General features: G+C 43.1%; 1 protein-coding gene and 1 long non-coding RNA gene across 2 annotated transcripts in view; one reads left to right on the plus strand and one right to left on the minus strand.

Annotated features, from left to right (window-relative positions):
* The window catches only part of LOC103531539 (transcription factor RFX3), a 126,439-nt gene that overhangs the window by 24,822 nt on the left and 82,047 nt on the right, over window positions 1-19,570 (minus strand). Inside the window, exons 7-8 of the mRNA XM_030468367.1 lie at window positions 1,630-1,751; window positions 271-383 (exon numbers count right to left, since the gene is read on the minus strand). Coding sequence (XP_030324227.1) covers window positions 271-383; window positions 1,630-1,751 — 235 coding nt within the window. The remainder of the gene's footprint in view (window positions 1-270; window positions 384-1,629; window positions 1,752-19,570) is intronic.
* Window positions 2,421-8,900, plus strand: LOC115600137. Its single transcript, XR_003988821.1, has 3 exons — window positions 2,421-2,452; window positions 2,610-2,791; window positions 8,799-8,900. It is a non-coding gene; the product is annotated as an uncharacterized LOC115600137 (long non-coding RNA).

Raw genomic sequence — 19,570 nt, forward strand, 5'->3', positions numbered from 1 at the left:
AAAGTTCAGTTTATCTAAAATTCTCAAAACCAATAAATGGTTACATTCCAGTATCAGTATTCTATTAATGTTATTTTCTTCTCCTGTAAAGAGGGAAATTCCAGATGTCTTTTTGCAAATGTATTTTCTGATGGAATAAGCAAAATATTTGAGGAGCACATCAGATACAAGTAGGCTGGCTGCAATATTTTTTTTTATGTGTTTTACTGATTCTCATTAGAAGACATTAATTTTACAAAGAATGATGATTTGTGTGATATCCTCTCTTACCTCACAGTGCTCTCGATAAAGACTTTGCAGTGATTTTATGTCCTCAAGGGTAGTACCATCTGGCAGAGAAGATATTTCAACTTCTCCAAATTCTGGAAGTACTCGAGATGCATCTGTTTCCATGATAAAATAACAGAAGAAAGCTATCATGAATGGTCCCAACTACAGTTCGATTAGAAAACATTTAAAGATGGTGTAAGGAAGTAAAGTCTAGAAGGTCATAATGCCAAAAGAGGAATGTATTTCTTATTTAATGTATTTTAAAATTGTGATAAAATTGCAAACAAACCAGCTAGCTATTTTTAAAGCAAAAGATATTAAATTATTCTTGACAAATAGCAGATTAAAATTATTCTACATACATATTGCACCTGTATATAAAAGGAGCTAAGACACATTTTCTGAATATGACGGGATGAAGCAGAATATTCATGTCAGTACATATGAGACTAACGTAATTTAATAGGTTTTGTTTTGATCAGTTGAATTATTTTTGTATCTTGCATGTTACAGTTTAGTAGACTCAGCAGGATATATTTATTTGAAATTTACAAGACTGTCAACTGTAGTCAACATGTGCTTTTATGTGTTTCCAAGAGATACAGTGGTATGATGGGAAAAATGCACTGTTAACCAGAGGCAGTGAAGGGAAAATTCAAAAACATGCGAGCTATAGCCTAAGGTTCCCAATTATTTCAGTAACAGCAAGGTTAGTATTTGGCCTCAAATACTGTGGTGTTTCAAAATCCCAATATATGAACTCAAAACTAAGTGTACAATTATTTCAATAAAACATTTAATAAGCTTTAACGTTTACTTCCACAGCTTAAAAATCAATATGCTTTGCTATACCAATGAACGCACAAAATGCACATTTTAAACACGAACCTTGAGTTTCTGGTTTTAACTATTTGGCTCTTTCCATTTATAATGTTGCAGAACAAACTCAGTGCACCTTCTTTTCAATGGTCAACACAACTGCAGTGCAAAAATATAGTCCAAATTCATGTGCATATTCAAAAATTTGGAATCCAATGGAAATTCATGAGCTTTTAGGGCAAAACTTTCAGCATTCATTTTTGTATGAAATGCTTCATCACTATTGCACCGCAACATATTTTAAATCTACTATACACATAGATTTTGCACATTTTTTCTTTTATATCTGCATGATGCAATTAAATGTTGTATGTCTTATGATATAGAACATATAGCTTCTATGAGTATCTTTTTGTTCTGTTATCAGTGAGAGTTTTAAACAGGGCAACATAACTAAAATAATTACTGTATTTGAACTTGATGTTCATGGCTATAACAGGGTTTATTTAATTTATACAACAGTGTAACACATTTTCATACCTAAAAACTGTTGATGATGTTGACTTTGGGCAATTATAGTTTGTTCAGCAGATGTGCCTGTCTGTTGACCACTTCCTGTGAAACCATCTGCAGCTCCATCCACTTTCTGCACAGGCTTGTACCTACAAAATTATCAAATGCAAAAATATTCTTTATGTTCATGTCCTGGTCTCACATGAAAGGAAACATAGACCAGCTATGGAGAGCAGGCCATTAGTAGCCCCAAATCAGCTGGAAGCTTAAGTCAGGGCAGCTGACCCAAGCTGACTAATAGGTGCATCACATGCCACTTACATCATGCTCATTGTAAACAGAGGAAGTTTGCTGAAGTTAGAGTTTCTCTTTTTCTGGGGTGAAGAAGAGAGTGGATCAGGCCAAACTGTTTGTGTGAATTTACTTTATGTAGAATTAGAACTTGTAATATATGTTAATGAATTTGTGTTCATAACCAGTAGAATTCAGGGATAAACTAAGAAAGAAGTGACCAAAAGCAGATGAGACATGTCAAGACCCTAGCAGGATTAACTTCTGTCTTGGAGATAATTAGAAGTGTAAGTCCTGGCACCACTGAGACAGCTGGGCACTGGGGGAGTGTAAACACTGGCATGAAAGGCAGGATGAGGCTGCCAGAACTAGCAGATAAGGGGAAGTTTTATTGCAAGGGTCCAATTATCCTCTATAACAAGGGGATGAAGTCAAGAGCAAGAAAGGTAAAAAGTTCAATCCTGAGGAAGACTTCGTTACTTCATCTGAAGACCCCCAAAGACCCCCGAACACATCCCCAAAAAGACAACTCCGCCCAGACTCCACCTGTTATGAATATGTATGTAAGGATGATGTAACCTACCCTTTTACTGTATAAATATCCTAATCCTTTCCTTTAACCCTTGGAACTCCTTGTCCAGCGCTAGCTGGGGGTTCCCCGGATCCGAAAATAAATACCTTTTCAGTTTAAAGACTCAAACTCTGTCTCTAAACAGTTTTGCTTGGCCTTTTTCGGCTTCATTTTGGCGACCGCGGCAGGACTGGACTCCGTCGTGCCGTGATCCAGGGGGGCCCGGGGACGCTTTTGGGGCCCCCCGACGAATTCTGTCGGATAAGCCTCCCCTACTCCCTTGGCTCCACGCGCGGACGGACACCAGACCTACCTCATACTGAAAAGGTATTTATATATATTTGTTTGGGTTTCGAGGCCTCTAGGAAAGAGGGGGTTAGAGTCCCCCAGGGGGTTAGAGTCCCCCAGAAGGTTTGAGCTCTTAGGATTCACAGGGACGCGGGGGACGCCCCCAGGCTGACGGATTGGAGTCCTGTCTAGCGCTGAGTTCGTCCCTCTCCGGGGTGCAATTCCCCAGGAGAACTGAAGATCACAGCAGTGGGAAAATACACTCGGTGTTGTATTGTGTTGGTAAAGGGTTTTTGGTAAGGCTGTGGTTCATATGATTATATGGTGATTGATGATCATGTTGTATTACTTGCGAGTAATATAGGTGTTTTGAGTGTTTGGTGTTAATTCTCTCTTTAAGAGAATTAAGTGTGTTGGGTAATTACGCGTCCCCATCAAAGAAAAGTTTTATAGCTTTATCTTTGGGGGGGGGTCGTGGGGGCAGCCGCAACACCAGCAGGTATTCGAGGTTTATAGCGGCATTTTGTGACCGTAGGTGGTAAAGCAACGTGTAAGGTTTTGGTGTAAAAGTTTACCCGTGCAGAGTTCTGACTGAAAGTATGTGTGTGTGCATGAAAGTGAGTGACTGAGATGCAATTTAATTGCGAAGCGAGTGCGGAGTCCCGATCTGCGTTTCCGCGCCACCCGTGAGGGGGCCGGCCAGAGACGGACGAAGCGACTGGTGTGAATGTGGATTGTGGAAACAAAAATAAGAAGTGCGCTTGAATGCTAGAATAAGTTGAGTAAGGTGTTGAAATTGTAAATTGCTGAAATCTGAATAGAATTTGGTAATCCAGAAAGGGTTCTAATAGTTGTAACCTCGTGATTAGGCATAATGGGGACTGAACAGAGTAAGGAAATTGATGCTAAAACCCCCTTGGGATGCATTTTAAAACATTGGAAAGAACTTGGTGGAATCCCGGGGGGAAATATAAGGAAAAAGACACTTGTGAAATATTGTCAAGATTGGTGGCCGCTGTATAAACTAAATGAGGGGGAAAGGTGGCCACCGGAGGGAAATTTAAATATAATAGCATCCAACAACTTATGGTGTTTCTCCATAGAAGAGGAAAGTGGGATGAAGTGGTATATGCAGACATGCTTTTCACTTTAAGGGATAAGCCAGAATGGCAAAAGGATTGTGGAATAAATGTATCACCCCAAGATCCCTTGGTTTTAGCCCTGGAACGGGATCAGAAGAACAGCAAAGTTAAGGAACGCTGTGGTGATGCTTGTAGTACAGGGAAACGATGCCTTAAGTCAAAAGAAAAAAAGCAGTGATGCAGAAAGTACCATTAGCCTCCAAGAATATCAGCCTCTTGTACTAGGATGTGGAGTACTGCTGCCAAAGTCACAACAAGAAAGCAGCAGTAGCTTTGCAGAATTGGAAAGCGAGAAAAGAAAGGAGTTGGAAAGTGAGGAGAGAGAGGAATTGGAATGTGTTCCACAAAAATTGGCAGGGGAAGACAAAGACGAGGAGAAAGCCCCGAAGGAGACAGGGAAAAAAAAGGTGAAGAAAAGGAAAAAGGTGAAGAAGAAAGAGAATAGAGCAGACACCGAAAACCTGAGAGATGATCCCGGAGAAGGAACTAGCCATTCATATTACACAAGGGCGACCGAGTGAAAGGAAAAGGAAAGGGAGGCAGAAATGGCAAAGATAGAAGAAAGAGCAAAATTGGAATTAGAGAAAGCAAGACTAGAAGCAGAGAAAGCTAGGATAGAGGCTAAAGCTGAGGCAGACAGGGTAACACTAGAAGCAGAGAAAGCAAGACTGGAGGCAGAAAAAGCTGAAGCAGAAAGGGTAAAAGCTCAGACCGGAGAGACAGCGAGATTAGAAACAGAGAAAGCTAAGGCTGAGGCAGAGAGGGCGAAACTAGAAGCAGAGAAAGCTAGTATAGAGGCTAAAGCTGAAGCAGATAGGGCAAAAATAGAAGCAGAGAAAGCGAGACTGAAGGCAGAAAAAAAAAGCTGAAGCAGAAAGAGCAAAAGCTCAGACCAGAGACAGTGAAGGAGAGGGAGAAAAAGAAATCCCAGAGGGCTATACAATAGCCCCTCTTCGGCAAGTAATGCCCAAATTAGGAGAACAAGCACGGATAAAAGTACCATTTACCACAAGCGACCTTAATAATTGGAGAGAGGATGTGAAAAATTTAAGGAGAGACCCAGAAGGAGTCACTAGGAGGTTTGAATTAACTGCAAAGAATTTAGACGTTGACTGGGGAGATATCGATCTAATGCTATCTGAATTATCAGAGACAGAAAAGGAACTTGTTTTAAAAACTGGAAGGGAACGGGCTGAACTGCTACAGGAGCCTGTGGATGTCGTATTTACGACCAGTAATCCAAACTGGGATCCAAACAACCCACGCCAATATGATTTATTGCTGCAATACAGAAGGTTAGTTGCACAGGGCTTGCGAAGAGCAATACCGAAAGCAGTAAACTGGGCAGCCCTGTTTGAAGTGAGACAAGGACAGAATGAAACACCAACAGACTTTTTAGAAAGGCTTAGAGCAGCAATGAGACAATATACCCCTTAGACCCTGGGTCAGATGTAGGTAAACAACAACTGCTGGGATTGGTAATGGGGTAATGGGGCAGTGTTGTGCAGATATCAGAAAGAAATTGCAAAAACTTGAATATCCTGCAAATAGAGATCTGAAAATGTTAATGAATGAGGCTTGGAAAGTGTATAACAAAAGGGAACAAGAAAGAGACAAGAAAGAGGGTAAGAAACTTGCTAGAATTATAGCAGCAGTAAACGCATGCCCAAAGCCTCCAAGTGCTAGAGGTAGAGGGCGTGGTTATTCTATGAGAGGAAGAGGAAGGTTTCAGCAAAATAAGGTGGACCCGAATAAATGCTTTTATTGCCACCAAATGGGACACTGGCAACGAGAATGCCCTAAACTAAAAAGAGAACTTGGAGGGGCATCTGTTGTTCCAGTTGCTCATGACACTGATAACTGAAGAGGACCAGTGAGTCATTCCCTAGCAGACCCACTGGTTAAAATAAAGCTAGGGGAAGATAAAGAGAAACTGGATTTTTAATTGACACTGGAGCTACCTATTCAGTCTTAAATCAGGAATTAATACCAAAATCTGATGGATTTGTACATGTTGTGGGGGCGACAGGCCAAGCAGAAAAGGCTTTCTTCCTGAAACCTCTTAAATACAAAATTGGGAAACAGATGGGGATTCATCAATTCTTATACTTACCTGATTCTCCAAAACCTCTGCTAGGGAGAGATAGAGAGGTTTTTAGAATTAGGGCTATTGATAGAATGTGAATCAGATTTCAATACACCAATATTACCAGTCAAGAAACCAAATGGGACTTACAGACTGGTACAGGATTTAAATGATATTACAAAGACTCTACATCCAGTGGTAGCCAATCCTTATACACTTTTGACCAAACTCAAAGATAATCTGATCTGGTTTACAGTGGTAGATTTGAAAGATGCATTTTTCTGCCTTACCTTAGCCCCAGAAAGCCAAAAGATTTTTGCCTTTGAATGGGAATCTGTTGGTAAAGGGAGGAAAACACAACTAACCTGGACGGTGTTACCTCAAGGTTATAAAAATAGCCCTACAATATTTGGAAATCAATTGGCCAAAGAATTGGAACAGTGGGAGCGGCCACAGGGAGAAGGCACCCTTCTGCAATATGTGGATGATTTACTGATAGCAACTGAAACAGAAGAACAATGTGTTGAGTGGACAATCTCGTTGTTAAATTTCTTGGGTTTAAATGGTTATCGAGTCTCCCAACAGAAAGCACAGCTGGTGCAAGAAAAAGTGGTCTACCTTGGATACGAGATCTCTAGAGGACAGAGATCCCTAGGAACAGCGAGGAAAGAAGCCATCTGCCAGATGCCCAGGCCTGAAACGGTGAGAGACCTGTCAGCCTTCCTGGGAGTGACAGGTTGGTGTCGCCTGTGGATATACCAGTACGGCATACTTGCTAAACCCCTCTATGGTTTGCTGAAAGAGTCTAAAAATATTCTGGTCTGGACTCCTGAGGCAGAAACAGCCTTTAAAAGACTGAAACAAGAACTAATGAAAGCCCCGGCATTAGGCCTACCTGATGTAACAAAACCATTTTGGCTGTTCTCACATGAATGCCAGGGAATGGCCCTGGGAGTCCTAGCTCAACAATTGGGACCATACAAAAGGGCTGTGGCTTACTTCTCTAAGCAACTAGACGAAGTAAGTAAAGGATGGCCCACATGCTTGAAGGCAGTGGCTGCAGTAATCATAAACATAGAAGAGGCCAGAAAATTCACTATGGGCCGGAAAATGACTGTATTGGTGTCCCACACTGTATCAGTGGTGCTGGAGCAGAAAGGTGGCCATTGGCTGTCACCTTCTCGGTTCCTGAAGTACCAGGCAATTTTAGTTGAATCAGATGACATAACCATTCAAGTCACTAATGTTGTCAACCCAGCATCATTCCTAGAAGGAAGAGTGTCAGCAGAGCTAATTGAGCATGACTGTCTAGAAACCATCGAGGCTGTGTACTCCAGTCATCCGGATCTCAAGGAGGAGCCACTTGAAGGAGCAGATGACTGGTTCTCGGATGGCAGTAGCTTCGTAAAGCAGGGAGTAAGGATGGCTGGCTACGAAGTAACTACAACAGAGCAGGTAATCGAATCAAATCCCTTGCCTGTGGGAACTTCAGCACAGAAGGCCGAACTAATAGCTCTTACCCGAGCCCTCGAGCTGGCAAAAGGGAAAAGAATTAATATATGGACGGACTCTAAGTATGCTTTCTCCGTCGTACATGCCCATGGGGCAATCTGGAAGGAGCGAGGACTGCTGACTGCCCAGGGAAGACCCATAAAATATGCAACAGAAATCCTACAGTTGCTGGAGGCTGTTCAGCTCCCAACCCAAGTGGCCATAATGCATTGCAAGGGGCACCTGAAAGGTAACACCGTTCCAGAAATAGGTAATAGAGCAGCAGATGCAGAAGCTAAATTAGCTGCTGCAAGAGCCAATGATTTAGTATTGGCCCTGGTACCAGAAGAATTAGACACTAATTTTCAACCAGAGTACCAGGAATCAGACCATAAGTGGATACAAAGAAACAAAGGTAAAATGTTAGATAGTGGATGGGGTCAGCTAGAAACAGGACAACTAGTGCTGCCAGAGAAATTAGTATGGCAATTTGTAAAGACAGAACACGACAAGGCCCATTGGGGATCTAATCCCCTTTATCAGCATTTAAAAGTTAGAATAGCAGGGCCAAAGCTGTTTACAGCAGTGAAACAGGTCACATCCCAATGTGAACGCTGTTTGAAAAACAATCCAAACACGGGAACAAAGGTACACCAGGGAGTAATTGGTAGAGGAAAATTCCCAGGGGAAGTGTGGCAGATTGATTTCTCTGAACTCCCAAGGAAAGGGGGGGTATAAGTACCTCTTGGTTTTGACTGATACATTTTCTGGGTGGCCTGAAGCGTTCCCATGCAGGACAAACAAAGAAAGAGAAGTAACTAAAGTCTTGTTTAATGATATTATTCCGAGGTTCGGGGTGCCTAGGAGCATCTCCTCGGACAGAGGCTCACACTTTTGTGCTAAAATTGTGCGAGCAATAAGTAAGGCACTGCAAATCAAATGGCAATTGCATACGCCCTATAGACCACAAGCTAGTGGGCAAGTGGAAAAGATGAATCATCTTATAAAACAACAAATTGCAAAAATATGCCAGGAAACTAATTTGCACTGGTACCAAGCCTTACCTATTGCTCTGATCAGACTAAGGGTGAAGCCCCGCTCAAAAGAAAAATTGAGCCCGTTTGAAATTTTATATGGGAGACCTTATGCCATGCAGACTGTAAATAGTGAGGCTGTAGATCAAATAGGTAATCAATACGTATATGATTATGTTATAGCTGTGGGGAAACACTTTGATAAAAATGCCACGGTGGTGGTGGATCACCAACCTAAGCAACCAGATTGTAAACTGCATCCTTTTAATCCTGGTGATTGGGTATATGTTCAGAATCTTTTAGGGAAACCTCTGCAAGAGAAATGGGAAGGACCCTTTCGAGTGTTGCTCACCACCTTCACTGCAGTCCGAATTAAGGAGCGACCCACCTGGATCCACTACTCCCAAGTCAAGAGGACCCCTGAACAATGCCAAGAACATTCCTGATCATCCGAGTACTGTGGACAATGGTTCAAAGGCATGAGAACCTTCCCTTGGAACTTGACGAAGGATTTCGTAAGTTCTAAGGAAAGGGGGGAATGAAGAAGAGAGTGGATCAGGCCAAACTGTTTGTGTGAATTTACTTTATGTAGAATTAGAACTTGTAATATATGTTAATGAATTTGTGTTCATAACCAGTAGAATTCAGGGATAAACTAAGAAAGAAGTGACCAAAAGCAGATGAGAGATGTCAAGACCCTAGCAGGATTAACTTCTGTCTTGGAGATAATTAGAAGTGTAAGTCCTGGCACCACTGAGACAGCTGGGCACTGGGGGAGTGTAAACACCGGCACGAAAGGCAGGATGAGGCTGCCAGAACTAGCAGATAAGGGGAAGTTTTATTGCAAGGGTCCAATTATCCTCTATAACAAGGGGATGAAGTCATCAAGAGCAAGAAAGGTAAAAAGTTCAATCCTGAGGAAGACTTCGTTACTTCATCTGAAGACCCCCAAAGACCCCCGAACACATCCCCAAAAAGACAACTCCGCCCAGACTCCACCTGTTATGAATATGTATGTAAGGATGATGTAACCTACCCTTTTACTGTATAAATATCCTAATCCTTTCCTTTAACCCTTGGAACTCCTTGTCCAGCGCTAGCTGGGGGTTCCCCGGATCCGAAAATAAATACCTTTGCTGTTTAAAGACTCAAACTCTGTCTCTAAACAGTTTTGCTTGGCCTTTTTCGGCTTCAGGGGCTTCTTACTATCATTTTTCTGCTTCTTTTCTTGTTTCTGAGCACTAGGGTGAATATAAGCTTCTATGCTTTTTGTTGATATTTGTATTTCATTAAATCTGGTTTTATTTCAACTTGTGGAGTGTCTCTCTTTTGTAATTCCCCTTCTCAGCTGGGGAGGGAATATCAGTTGATAGTAACTGCTACAGTTTAGCCCTGTCTATAGGCTAAACATAGCTTGCTTTTTTTGTAAATGCAATATCACACACTGTTCTGCCTTATTTCTAAGTCTCAATATGCAATATACACTCTCAATATACAGTTTTGCTAGTTCATGCACAAGAAAAAAGTACCATCAGAATAACTGTAGTAAGGAAAGGTAGAACACTGGCAATGCATTGTAAAATTCATAAAGCTGATACCACAACACAACTACCAAAATTTTGTGGAATTTAGTTTAAAAAGCATGCCATTAAGACCTCAAGTTAATTTATACTGAACAGAAATGCAGTTTTTCCTTTTCCAAAGATCTTGCCTTCCCAGAAATCAAGTAGCTAAAAATTAAGGTTTAAACACCTTAAAAAGGGCCATGTAGCTGTTTGGAGACAAAGGAATTTAAATAATTTTAAAATGGAACAAGCTTCTTATGAGCTCAGAAGGTCTGAGAAAGCTACTTTAAACTAAGTAGCTGAACCAGGAGAGGTTCAAAATTGATATCAGACAGCATTTCTTTACCAAGAACACTGGAACAGGCTTTCAAGAGAGGTGGTCAATGCTCCGTGCCTGTCAATGTCCCTGTTTTCATTTAGAAGAAAGACATGCTGTTCTGGCTTGCTGAAAAACTGTAAGAGCTTTATAAATGGAAACCAAACTGAGCTCTAATAATGTATTAGCATTTTTTCTTTCACTTTTATTCACCCCAATATTTTTTTTTGTATTACCTTATTTTATTATTAATCATCTCTGTTTGTGAGATATATTTACTATTAAACGTCACATCTGTGTTTGACCTAGAACTGATAGGTGATTTCAGGGAACTACAGGCTGGTCAGCCTCACCTCAATCCTGAGAAGGTGATGGAGCAACTAATCCTGGGAACCATTTCCAAACACATGAAGGACCAGAGGGTGATTGGGAGTAGTCAGCATGGATTCAACAAAGGGAAGTCACATTTGATCAACTTGATAAACTCCTACAATGAAATGACTGGCCTGGTAGATGAGAGGAGAAGCTGATGAAATATGGGCTGAATGAGCAGTGAGGTTCATTGAGAACTAGCTGAATGGCTGTATTGGGTTTATGTGGCAAGGTTTTGGTAGCAGGAGGACTGCGGGGGTGGCTTCTGAGAGCAGACACCAGAAGCTGCCCCCATGTCAGACAGAGCCAGTTCCATCCAGCTCCAAGATGCTGCTGGCCAAAGCTGAGACAATAGTGACATTCATGTCACCTCTGTGATAACATATTTAAGAAAGGGTAAAAAAACAGCTGTGCAACAGGAGCCAGGAGAGAGGAGTGAGAATATGTGAGACAAACAGCTCTGCAGACACCAAGGTCAGTGAAGAAGCAGGGGGAAGAGGTTCTCTAGGCACCGGAAAAGAGATTCCCCTGAAGCCTGTGGTGGACCACAGTGAGGCAAGTTGTCCCCCTAAAGCCCATGGAGGACTACGGTGGAGCAGGTATCCACCTGCAGCCCGTGGAGAACCCCACATTGGAGCAGGTGGATGTGCCCTGAAGAAAACTGCAGCTCTTGGAGAGCCCATTTGAACAGGTTCCTGGCAGGAACTGTGGCACATAGAAAGAAGATGACAGAGTAGGTTTTCTGGTATCTTTGGCTGAATTAGGCGAAGTATCACCAACAGGTGGAGAGACATAGTCCTTCCCCTGTACTCATCACTGGTGAGGCCACACCTGGTGTACTGTGTCCAGTTCTGGGCTACCCAGTATAAGAGACACATAGACATACTGGAGAGAATCCAGCAAAGGGCAACAAAGATGATAAAGGGACTGGAGCATCTCTCTTATGAGGAAAGGCTGAGAGAGCTGGCACTGTTTAGCACAGAGAAGAGAAGGCTCAGGGGGGATCTTATCAATGTATATAAATACCTGAAGGGAAGGTTAAAAGAAGATGGAGCCAGGATCTCCTTTTTAGTGGTGCCCAGAGAAAGCAGAAGAGGCAATGGGTATGAGCTGAAACACAGGAAGTTCTCTCTGAACATAAGGAAACACTTTTTCATTGTGAGGGTGGCAGCACTGGAGCAGGTTGCCCAAAGAGGTTGTGGAGTCTCTGTCCTTGGAGATATTTAAAATTTGTCTGGACATGATCCTGGTCAACCGGCTCTAGGGAGTTCTGCTTGAGCAGAAGTGGTTGGACAAGACTGACTTCGAGAAGTCACTTCCAACTTCAGCCATTCTGTGATTTTGTGATTTTGTGAATTCAATTATTTAAACATCTTGGCAATTCCTGGCTATTACTTATATAGCTGAGGCAAGTCCCTACTTGTGCATTTCTTCTATTCCGGTACAAAGGTGCTTTAAATTTCTTGATCTGTGTCTGTTGCATCCAAGCTACTGTCTCCACTGGGAGATGGGACTGTAGTTTACTGGTTTTTTTATTTCTTAGTAGAACAGAGAAGTAGCACTCCCATAACTCATGTTGACCACAACTGGGACTAAGTAACTGGCAGCACCACCTTCAAATTAGATCTGTTATTGTTGCCACTCAACTGAAATTCATGCCTGAAATCTCAGACCCTGAATTCAGGCCCATATCAAACATTAAATACAAGCATACCTCTAGACCTTGACAGGTTTGAGAGGTGGGCCCATGCCAACCTCATGAAGCTCAACAAGGCTGAGTGCAAGGTCCTGCACCTGGGTCAGCAAAATCCCAAGCACAAATACAGGTTGGGCGGAGAATGGATTGACAACAGCCTTGAGAAGAAGGACTTGGGGGAGTCAGTTGATGAAGAGCTCAATATGAGCCGGAAATGAGTGCTTGCAGCCCAGAAAGCCAACCGTATTCTGGGCTGCATCAAAAAAAGTGTGGCTACCAGGACGAGGGAGGTGATTCTTCCCTTCTACTCTGCTCTCATGAGACCCCACCTGGAGTATTGTGTCCAGTTCTGGAGTCCCCAATACAGGAAGGACATGGAGCTCTTGGAGCGAGTCCAGAGGAGGACCACAAAGATGATCAGAGAGCTGGAGCACCTCTCATATGAGGATGGGCTGAAAAAGTTGGGGTTGTTCAGCCTGGAGAAGAGAAGGCTTCAAGGAGACCTTATATTGACCTTCCAGTACCTGAAGGGGGCCTGCAAGAAAGACTTTACACAAGCATGTGTAGTGATAGGACAAGGGGTAATGGTTTTAAGCTGGAAGAGGGTAGATTTAGGTTAGAAATAAGGAAGAAATTCTTTAATGTGAGTGTGGTGAAACACTGGAAAATGTTGCCCAGAAAGGTTGTGGATGTCCCCTCTCTACAAGTGTTGAAGGACAGGTTAGATGGGACTTTGAGAAACCTGGTCTACTGGGAGGTGTCCCTGCCCATGCAGGGGGTTGGAACTAGGAGATCTTTAAGGACCTTTCCAAACAAAACCATTCTATGATTCCAGCAGGTCTTTGGATATATTCATGTTTGTGGTGGGTTAGCCTTTGCTAACAGTGAAACTCCCACTCAGATACTCACACTCCTCTGCCACAGTGTGTCAGGTGGACAAAAAAGGAAGAACAGGAGCAAGAAAGCATTGCTTACCAATTAGCATTGTGGCAAAACAGACTCAACTTGGGTAAAATTATGCTAATGCATTTCCAATGAAAATAATGTAATTAGTAATATAGGTAGCAGGAAATAAACAAATATTAAAACATCCTCCCTCCTTTCCCAGCCTCAGTGTCATGCCTTCATTCCAGACTCCTCCCCCCCTTGTTATTGTCTCAGGTTACATGCAGTTCCTTCAGTGAGGCAATGAAAAACTCAAGGAGGTGGGTGGGAAGGTGTTATGGTAAGTACATACAGTTTCTTTCTGCCACTCCTTCTTTCTCACACTTCTCTGCTCTGGCATGGGTTCTCTATGGGCTGCAGGTCCTTCACAAAATATCCAATTGCTCCAGCATGGTCTGTTCCACAAAGTATGTGAATACCAGTTCTGGTGCCATGGAGAACCTCCTCCCCCTCTTTCTCTAACCTTGGTGTTTGTACTACTGTTTCTCACTATTCTTTTTGCCCTCCTCCTCTACATGTCTGGTGTTTTTTACCTGGTCTAAAGTATGTTTTCACAGAGGCATCACCAATTAAGTTAATTTGCTCAGCTTTGACCTGCACTGGGTCTCTTGCCAAGCCAGCTGGAACCAAATATGTCCTTTACAGGGCAGCCACTTAAGCCCCTTAGCATCCTAAGTACCACATCTACATGTCTTTTAAATACCTCCAGGAATGGTGACTCCGCCACCTCCCTGGACAGCCCATAATAGTGCCTGACAACCATTTTGGTGAAGAAATTTTTCCCAGTATTCAATCTAAACCTCCCCTGGTACAACTTTAGGCCATTTCCTCTCATCCAATTACTTGTTACTTGGGAGAAGGTACCAACACCCACCTTACTACAACCTCCTTTCCAATAAGATCTTCCCTCAGTCTCCTTTTCTCCAGACTAAACAACCCCAGTTCCCTCAGCTGATCCTCATAAGACTTGTCCTCTAGACCCTTCACTAGCTTTGATGCTCTTCTCTGGACATGCTCCAGCACCTCAATGTCTTTCTTGTAGAGAGGGGCCCAAAACTGAATACAGTATTCAAGGTGCAGCCTCACCAGTGCCAAGGTTCCATTAGTTTTGTTTTTTTTCTAGCAAGCATTAGAACTGATCTGCAATCACTACTATTCATCAGTCATCACTAACCATACAATCAGAAATCTATCCTATTTCAGTAATGCTTGTTCAGATTAAAAGGAACATGGAAAGAGAATCATAGAATCATCATGGTTGGAAAGGACCTTCATGATCATCAAGTCCGACCGTCAGTCCTACACCACCGTAACCACTAAATCATCTCCCGAAGCCCCACGTCTCCCTGTTTTTAGAATATTCCCAGGGACAGTGACTCCACCACCTCCCTGGGCAACCTGTTCCAATACTTCACCACTCTTTCGGTGAAGAAATTTTTCCTAATATCCAATATGAACCTCCACTGGCACAAATCGAACAAATTCTTCTTGTCCTATTGCTAGTCACTAGGGAGAAGAGGCCAACACCCACCTCATTACAGCCTCCTTTCAGGTAGTTGTAGAGAGCAATGAGGTCTCCACTCAGCCTCCTATTCTCCAGGCTGAACAGCCCCAGCTCCTTCAGCCACTCCTCATAAAGCCTTTTCTCCAGACCCCTAATCAGCCTAATAACCCTTCCCTGAACCCTCTCCAGCACCTTGATGTCCTTCCTATACTGTGGCACCATAAACTGCACACAGTACACAAGGTGTGGCCTTAAGAAGGCTGAGTATAAGGGTAAGATCACCTCCCTGGTCCTCCTAGTCACACTGTTCCTGATACAGGCCAGGATGCCGTTTTTTGAAGAAATTTCTCCTAATATCCAGACTCAACCTCCAATGGCACAGTCTGAGGCCATTTCCACATATTCTATCACCTCTTACTTGGGAAAAGAGACCAACCCCCACCTCACTACAACCTCCTTTCAGACAGTTGTAGAGAGCAAAAAGGTCTCCCCTCAGCCTCCTTTTCTCCAGGCTAAACAACCCAAGGTCCTTCCTCATAAGACATGTTCTTCTGACACTTCACCAGCTGTGTTGGCCTACTTTGGACTCACTCCAGCACCTCAATGTCCTTCTTGTAGTGAGGGGCCCAAAACTGAACACAGTACTCGAGGTGCGGCCTCACCAGTGCCAAGTACAAAGGGATGATCACTTCCCTTCTCCTGCTGGCCACGCTGTTCCTCATAGAAGCCAGGATGCTGTTGCCCTTCTTGGCCACCTGGGCACACTGCTGGCTCATATTGAGACGGCTATCGACCAATACCTCCAGGTCCTTTTCCTCTGGGCAGCTTTCCAGCCACTCTTCTCCAAGCCTGTAGCAAAGCATGGGGTTGTTGTGACCCAAGTGCAGGGCTCAACACTTGGCCTTGTTGAATCTCATACATTGGGCCGTGCCCCGTTGACCTGGTTTGTCCAGGTCCCTCTGTAGAGCCTTCCGACCCTCAAGCAGATCAACGCTCCCACCCAACTTGGTGTTATCTGCACATTTTCTGAGGGTCCACTTGGATCCCCCCATTGATAAAGATATTAAAGAGAACTGGCCCCAATACTGAGCCCTGGAGAACACCACTTTTCACTGTCCGCCAACTGGATTGAAATGCATTCACCACAACTCTTTGAGCACAGCCATCCAGCCAGAGTTTTATTCCCAACAAAGCATACAATTGTCCAAGCCGTGAGCAGTCAGTTTCTCCAGGACGATACTGTAGGAAACCATGTCAAAGGCTTTACTAAAGTCTAGGTAGACAGTATCCACAGCCTTTCCCTCATCCAATATGCGTGTCACCTAGTCCTTCCAATATGCGTGTCACCTTGTCCTAGAAGGGGATCAGGTTAACCAGGCTCTTAAACAGTCTAAAGTCTGCCCTCCGGAAGTCCATGGTGGAGGTTTTGCTGACCTACCTCCTTACTTCTCCAAGAATAGAGAACTCTATCATTTCATGAATAATTCTATGCCCAAGGCAGCCTTCAGCCTTCTCATCACCCACATGTCCTTCTCTGTTGGCAAACAAGTCCAGTGGGGTGCCTTCTCTAGTTGGCTCCCTTACCATCTATGTAAGGAAGTTATCCTCTACGCACTTCAGGAACCTCTGGGACTGTTCCCTCTCTGCTGTGTTGTATGTCCAGAAGACATCTGGTACGTTGAAGTCCCCCACAAGAACAAGGACTAGAGATTGTGAGACTTCCCACAGATGCTTATAGAATATTTCATCTGCCTCTTCACCCTGGTTGTGTGTTTTATAACAGACTCCCACCATGATATCTGCCTTATTGGCCTTCCTCCTGATTCTTACCCATAAACACTCAACCCTATTGACGCCTTTGTTACGCTCTAGGTAATGAAAATACTCCCTTACATATAGGGCTACCCCACTGCCTCTCCTTCCTTGCCTGTCTCTTCTCAAGAGTTAGTAGTCATCCATTGCAGCACTCCAGTCGTACGAGTCATCCCACCATGTTTCCATGATGGCAACTATATCAGTCACCGAGGCAAGCAGCTCCGGTGCCAGCACAATCTGCAGCGGAGCACTCTAGCTCAGTGCTAGAGTTCTGAATACTGTAAGACAAAGTTTATACAAATATAAAGATATCTACAAAAACTTAAAAATATATACTGAGCATGCTTCAGAACTGTGGCAGAAATCTTAGTTTGGAAATTCACATTGTTTTAAAAAATGCAATGCAGCTTAATGTCTGCTTTTGTTTGGTTTGTTTTTCTTACATGTGGCTTTTATATCCTTCCCCCCACCCCCATACCCTAGCTTCTGAGGTCTAATATATACATAAGTATCTTGATTTGCATCCCAAATGTGTAGATATTTTCAAGCTTCCCCCTCCTACACATTTCAGGGGAAAATTTGACAAAACTGTCCCCTAAAAACTGCAAGCTAAGCTTATCAACAGCAATAAAGAGTAAAAGTAAAGAAATCATTGCACACATGAACTGATTCAGGGGACGAACAAAGATCTTCAAAACTACTTTATATAGTTACTGTTGGGATCGAATAAATAAAGCAGATCCACACTATTTTCATTAGTATCCAGTGAAAGGACAAAAGGCAATGGGCACAAATTGAAATACAGGAATGTTCTGGTTTGGGCCAGGATAGAATTAATTTTTTGTATTGTAATTTTGCTTTCAGCTAAGTCTCTTCTAAATAGCTGTACTTGCTGAAATTAACAGCACGTTTCTCAGTCTGTGTCTGCTTCTAGGACTGATAATGCTCAATGTTTATGGTCACTGATGGAAAATAGTATGCGTAACTAAGGCCACTGCTTGGTTCTGAGGAATATCTTATGCTTCGGAAAGAGAAAGGGAAAAAAGGGGTCACACCTGCAACCCTCCTTTAGGGAGGAGTGGACAAGACAGGAGACCAACATTGACTAAACGTAGTATTTCATTCCATACATGTAATACTTGGTATAAATGTGAGGGATCACGAGGGTCGAGCCCCTTCCCTTTGGTCCTTCTTCGCTTGTCCCTGCTTGCTTTGGCATCCTGGGAGGATTTTGTCGGTTTGTCTGCCTGTGGTCCTCACTCATACCAGCCTGAATCTGTGTTTTCCTGCCTCCAGCTCCCGACTGCTGCTGACTCCAGGAGTCCAGCCTGGAATTTTCCAGAGCTGCCCTGCAGCCTCGGTGGTGATGTGAGCATTACTGGGGGGAAAGGGAGGAGGAATGTGGTATCATTTTTCTGTATGTTTGTATATATTTAGTAATTTTTCCTTTTATTATTACTGTTTCATTAAAGCTGTGTAGTTTAGTTTCCAAGTCTCTCTCTTATTCTCTCTCCTGTCTTTATTAGGGAGGGGAGGGGGATTAATAGAGAGCATCTGTCATTTGGTTAATTGCTAGCCTAGCATTAAAGTTAATAACCAAATCTTCAATAAAGATGTTAAACAGTAGCAGCCCCAGCACTGAGCCCAGGGGAACACCACTCTCTATCAGGGAGGGGGATTAATAGAGAGCATCTGTCATTTAGTTAATTGCTGGCCTGGAGTTTAACTGTGACATGGAAATTCCAGTTAAATATAAGAAAATCATAGAATGCCAGGTTGGGAGGGACTTCAAGTATCATCTTGTCTAACCTTTATAGGTAGGAACATGGTTGAGATGATATGGCCCAGCACCCTGTCAATTTGAGCCTTAAAGGTGTGTAGTGTTGGGGAATCCACCACTTCCCTGGTGAGATTATTTCTATATCCAACTATTCTCATTGTGAAAAAATTTATTCTGATGTCTAATTGGGATCTCCCCAGGAATTACTTGCAGCCATTACCCTCATCTTTTCAATGAGACTGCATGTAAAAAGAAGTCTCCATCTTGGTAGCCACCCGTTAAGTACTGCAACATGGCTATATGGTCTCCCCTAAGCCTTCTTTTCTCCAGGCTGGACAAACCCAGTTCTCTCAGCCTTTCCTCATACAACAGGCTTCCCAGTCCTTTCATAATCTATGTGGCCCTTCTCTGGACCCTCTCCAGCCTGTCCGCATCTTTTTTTGTATATCAAGGACCAGAACAGAACACAGTCTTACAGGTTTAATTTTGCCACTGTCACTATTTAATGCTGGGCCAGCAATTAACTGAATTACAAATGCTTTCTCTGAATCCCTTTCCCTTATAGAGAAATGAGAGAATAAGGGAGAAACACTTATGGGTTGGAAACTAAACTACACAGCTTTAATTAAACAGTGATGATGAAAAAGAAAAATATCACATTCCTCCCCCCTTTCACCCAGTAACATTCACATTATCACCAAGGCTGCAGAGCAGGCACTGGAAAAGTCCCGTGCTGGGCTCCTTGAGTCAGCAGCAGATGGGACCTGGATACAGAAACACACGGATTCAGGAGGGCATGGATCAGGATCAAAGGCAGACAAATGGACGAAACCCTCCCAGGATGCTGGCCATGGACACTTGACCCTAATGATCCCTCAAATTTATGCCAAATATGATGCATATGAGATGGAATACTCTGGTCAGTTTTGGTCACCTGTCATCTCTGATTGCAGGTGTGACCCCTTACTACCTTTTTCTTTCTGGAGCATAAGGTGTTCTTCAGAACCAAGCAGTGGCTTTGGTTCTGCATATCATTCTCTAGCCATAACTATAAACATTGAGCATTATCAGT

Source organism: Calypte anna, chromosome W (assembly GCF_003957555.1).
Source record: "Calypte anna isolate BGI_N300 chromosome W, bCalAnn1_v1.p, whole genome shotgun sequence".
Classification (NCBI taxonomy): Eukaryota; Metazoa; Chordata; class Aves; order Apodiformes; family Trochilidae; genus Calypte; species Calypte anna.